This window comes from Vollenhovia emeryi, unplaced genomic scaffold, assembly GCF_000949405.1.
Source record: "Vollenhovia emeryi isolate VEMERY1.0 unplaced genomic scaffold, V.emery_V1.0 DF941897.1, whole genome shotgun sequence".
NCBI lineage: Eukaryota > Metazoa > Arthropoda > Insecta > Hymenoptera > Formicidae > Vollenhovia > Vollenhovia emeryi.
The window spans coordinates 1-4,458 of NW_011964469.1; the positions used below are offsets into that span (position 1 = coordinate 1).

Below are 4,458 nucleotides of genomic sequence, written 5' to 3' on the forward strand. Positions count from 1 at the left end.
TATATATTGTTGACAATGAATCTTGCAAAAACGTAAATTAAATTGTAAACTTGTAATTTTCAAACAACTATTGAAACTTGAGCAAAATAGTGTAGGTATTACTTTTGCATAAAGTAAACTACATTACCTTGTGTAATAAATTTATTCGATTTTTGAAGGAAATTTTGGGAAAAGTTTATTAATGTTTAATATAATTATAATTTATGCATTTAACATTTGTTCCCGACTACTTTATACATAACACACGTAACGTTCAATAAAATATAATTCTTACCGTGTATGCCATCCACAATATATACGTTAAAATTATGCACTTATAACAAAGTACTTCGTAAGAAGATTGTCTTATCGCGTTGCACAGTGAAATGGTACTAACTGACTAAACGTTCAGCTGCGTTTTGACGATTGCTCGAGCAATCGTTGAATGTATATGATAAAGGCTGGTAAATCAGGTTTCAGAATTATCTACATAATTTAATGATTTTTTATTCAATTATTCTGAGTCTATTTTCAAAATACAATACATGCGAATTAATTTATTCGGACATAATGCAAATGTATTTAAAATTGATCAATCCTAAGTATTATTAATAAAAGAAAAAATTTGTATTAAACCATTCCTAGTTCACATGAACATTTTATAATGATATATGCACACTTGATTCCGATGAATCACTCGTGCAATAAGTTCCCTTGTAGCACAGTGCATTGGCTAAACATTGGCTAGACATTGGACCAATGTTGGTTATATTAGAAATGCAAAGAGTAAATCATTTTTAATTTAAAAAATTATTGTTTAATTCTATAAAAAGTTTACTAAGATGTAATTTTCATTAGCGAAGAAAATTGGATTTCTTACTCAACAAAAATAATTATTTCATTTAATAAATAGTATTCTATATCTTACGAAATCTTTATTTGAATGTAGAAAATGTGATAATTTCAATTAATTTACTTAATATAATACATGCATTTACTTGAAATTATATATTTTTATTTAATTAGAATAAATCTTTACTTCAGTAAAAAAATAATTTTAGGTAAATCTATTTACGTAGTTTAAAAAAATGTTTTTGTCGGTGTATAAAATTCTTTTAATATCTACAATATTAATTTGAAACATTGATTTGTGCTTACGATTAATATTGCGCCAGCAAATGTAGAATTTAGTTCCGCCCCGACGTTTAGTTGAGTTTTAACGTTCTCCTAGTCTGTGCTCCAGACCAACTGCTCGTTGTTATTATGAATCGAGGTTTATAACAGACTCGTAATGCTGTACAGTTGCGCACAGTTGTGCAGTGATAACTGTATGTATTGCAATCGTTCACGAAATGATAATCTGATAATCAATATCCAAGATAAAAATGACGAGATGTATTCGAATACAAGCATCGTTTAAAGAAGCAATTATCGTCGGTAATTATATTATCGCTATAAAGAAATAATGTCAAGTTCGCGAGCGCTTTGATTCTTGGACGTATAGATCTCATGTATAAATCGCGTTAGATATCTGTCTTGTTGGCGTTTTATACATTTATTTATATATAATAATTTATTTATATTAAATTACATTATTAGCACGAACACCTAGCATTGGCTCTTTCCACCTTTCTTTTTCCCTTTTGAATTTTATAGTTATTGAGTCTTAATATCAAATTTATTTAAAATATAATTATATTTGTAATCGGATGCATATAATAAGATGGAAGCTGTTATGCGTTTGTTAAGTTTTTGCTTTAAATTCACTTAAAATTTTTCTAGATTTGATTTACTTTTAAGAGACCGTTAATAAATAAATTCGGGATATTTTTATCCTAAATATACATTATACAATGTGTATATGTATTTTACATTGCAAGAATTTCACGTTATTCTATGCATACCGAATATTTCATATGTAACATCGAGAGAAATATTGTATTGTATAGATAATATATTTTTAATTTTATAATGTAATTATTTCTTTTATAATATTGTATATATTGTAAAGAAAAGTACAAGAAAAATAAAATAAATAATAAAATTGTAAAAAATCACATTTTAAAGAAAAGAGGACCGCCGATCGAAATTGGCGGGGGTGGTGGAGGGCCTCATATTTTTGCAATGCACTTTCAATGTAAACACAATACCGTGCAATTATTGACAAACTATTATTTATGGATAAATGCGAGTAAATGACGGACAATCAGAACCCATAATGAATTTTTAAATAAACACTATAAAATAGAAAGAATAAGGAAGGCAGTAAGAGCCGACGCAGGATGTTAAATGCAGAATACAAAAGTTTAATGTATAAAAACATTCATAATGGTCAAACGTTTCTGGAGTGACACGTCGGAGTGACATCAAACCATATCTGATTCAAGCGGCATATATGGTTGCTCGAAGAAGGATTAAGTTATCATATCAGGAACTGTAGAACTCCTCTGAAACTAACAGAACTATCAGATTCCACGGTTAAAATTTTTTCGAAAGTTTGATGCCATGGAAAATTTACACATATTCTCATATTTTTACAGTTCTGTTTTTTATAACTATTTCGACGAAACTATCTAGAACTACCGCGAGTGCAAACAGAACTTGCGGCGCCATCTTCACACATACACAAAATTAATGTTAAACACTACATGAGCTTTGTATGTGGGGTACATGAATTCATATCATGTAGAGACAATGGTCGTTCAGAGAGCCACTTTATCAGTCCACGGTTATAGAGAAACAATTAATTCAGCAATGAGAAGAAAAGTGTTTTTTCCGTAATTATAATAATGATTCTTTCTTTTTGCTGAGCACGCATATTAATATCCCTTCAATATCTATCAATTTAAAACGCAAAATATTGATCCACGCTTCCGACTAGTGTTGCGCTAGCGAATGTACAACCTAGTTGCGGCAACTTCCGCTCCAACGTTTGGTTGAGCGAATGCTTTCTAATGTCCTCTCGCTCCGTGCTCGAGACTGTGACTTCTCGTTTCATTATGAGTTGAGGTTTTTGACAGACACGTAGACGTAATGCTATGCAGTTGCGCATAGTTGTGCAGTGATAGCTCTATGTGTTATGTCGAGAGATTACGAGAGGTCTGCGAGACGATGATCTGATCACTATAGTATTCAAGATAAAAGTGAAGTTACCGTTTGTCACGATAAAGGTGGACGTTGCTCGCGACCGATCTCGCTGTTCTGTCCGTGAATCAGGTCTCCTGTAGTAATTCCGACGACATGTCCGATTATTTTACGGAGATGGGCTGGACGCCACTGAGTGACGGAGAGGCGCCGAACCCTCTGATTCAAATGGCACGGTTCCTGCGGGATTTTGGCATGTGGGACCTGGTCGGGCAGGACACAGAACTTCCGCCACCAGCGTCGAAGGACGCGGTGGCCAATTTACCGGAAATTAAGATTGAATCCGGTGAGTCGAAGCAGTGTCCAGTTTGCCTCAAGGAATTCGAGACGGACAGCAAAGCAAAATCGATGCCCTGTCGTCATGTGTTTCATCAAGAATGTATCGTACCGTGGTTAGAAAAAGTAAGAGCGAAGTAACGTAAAGGAATTAACATTGGAATATGCATGAGTCATATTTTAAAAGATGATAATAATTAAAACTGGATTTTTTATCGACGTGACAAAATTGCGCGACGACTCGTGGTATTTATGACATGTTAACTTTGCATTTTCAGACTAACTCGTGTCCGCTCTGCCGATACGAATTGCCAACGGACGATGAAGACTACGAAATGTACAGAAAAGAAAAGAAGCGAGCGGTAGAAAGAGAGAAAGACTTGGAATCATTGCATAATTCTATGTTTACGTAAATGTGCAGATATTCCACAATAGATTTGTTTTTATTTCACATCCTAATTTAAATTAAGGATTATCGTTATAATTGAATATGTTCATATCATTCGTGTGTTAGATTCTTGAATTACCGGTAGTCGCAAAGGTAGTCGGCGATTATGTAATCAACGCACGCGTATATTGATAAGATTTGTACTTAGCGTTTATCAAAGAAAATGTCTTGTAACCAAAAAGATATAGAAAAGAAACACAAATATATAAAACATATATTTTGTACACATTTTCTCGAATACGAATGTTACGGTGAGGGTTTCAACAATCTCTCGTTTGTGCTGCGAAAGATGATTGAATAAAGAGACATGGATTATTAATAGGAAATAATGTTTATTATACAGTGTACATATTTATTAACTTCATTTATTTTTATTTCTGTTATAAATTTTATATTAATAATTGTATTATGTTTTTTTTTGCCGAGCGACGAATGCCTTGATCAGTGTGCGCTTAGACTATAACAATCTCCGTAAAAAGTATAGAAACTTCTGATTTTTATTTTGTTCGTTTGGTTTATTCTTTTACTCCTCGTTCTCTCCTCTCCGGCCTCTTTGTCCTCTTTCGCTCTATTCTTCATTCTTTCCCTTTCTTTCTCCTCTCTCTCTCTCT

The 4,458-nt window shown here is 32.7% G+C and overlaps 1 protein-coding gene across 1 annotated transcript; it reads left to right on the forward strand.

Annotated features, from left to right (window-relative positions):
* The first annotated feature begins 2,936 nt into the window (after window positions 1-2,936).
* On the forward strand, window positions 2,937-4,345 carry LOC105570761 (E3 ubiquitin-protein ligase RNF181-like). The gene is made up of 2 exons (XM_012028200.1): window positions 2,937-3,525; window positions 3,678-4,345. The coding sequence occupies exons 1-2, from the start codon at window positions 3,220-3,222 to the stop codon at window positions 3,810-3,812; spliced, it is 441 nt and encodes a 146-aa protein (XP_011883590.1). The 5' UTR covers window positions 2,937-3,219; the 3' UTR covers window positions 3,813-4,345.
* The last annotated feature ends 113 nt before the right edge of the window (window positions 4,346-4,458 follow it).

What these genes read in the sequence shown, in the direction of transcription:
- LOC105570761 (XM_012028200.1), top strand. Translation starts at nt 3,220, where the DNA reads ATGTCCGATTATTTTACGGAGATGGGCTGGACGCCACTGAGTGACGGA. An exon ending in TCGTACCGTGGTTAGAAAAA is followed by an intron (nt 3,526 to 3,677) that starts GTAAGAGCGAAG and finishes TTGCATTTTCAG; the next exon opens with ACTAACTCGTGTCCGCTCTG.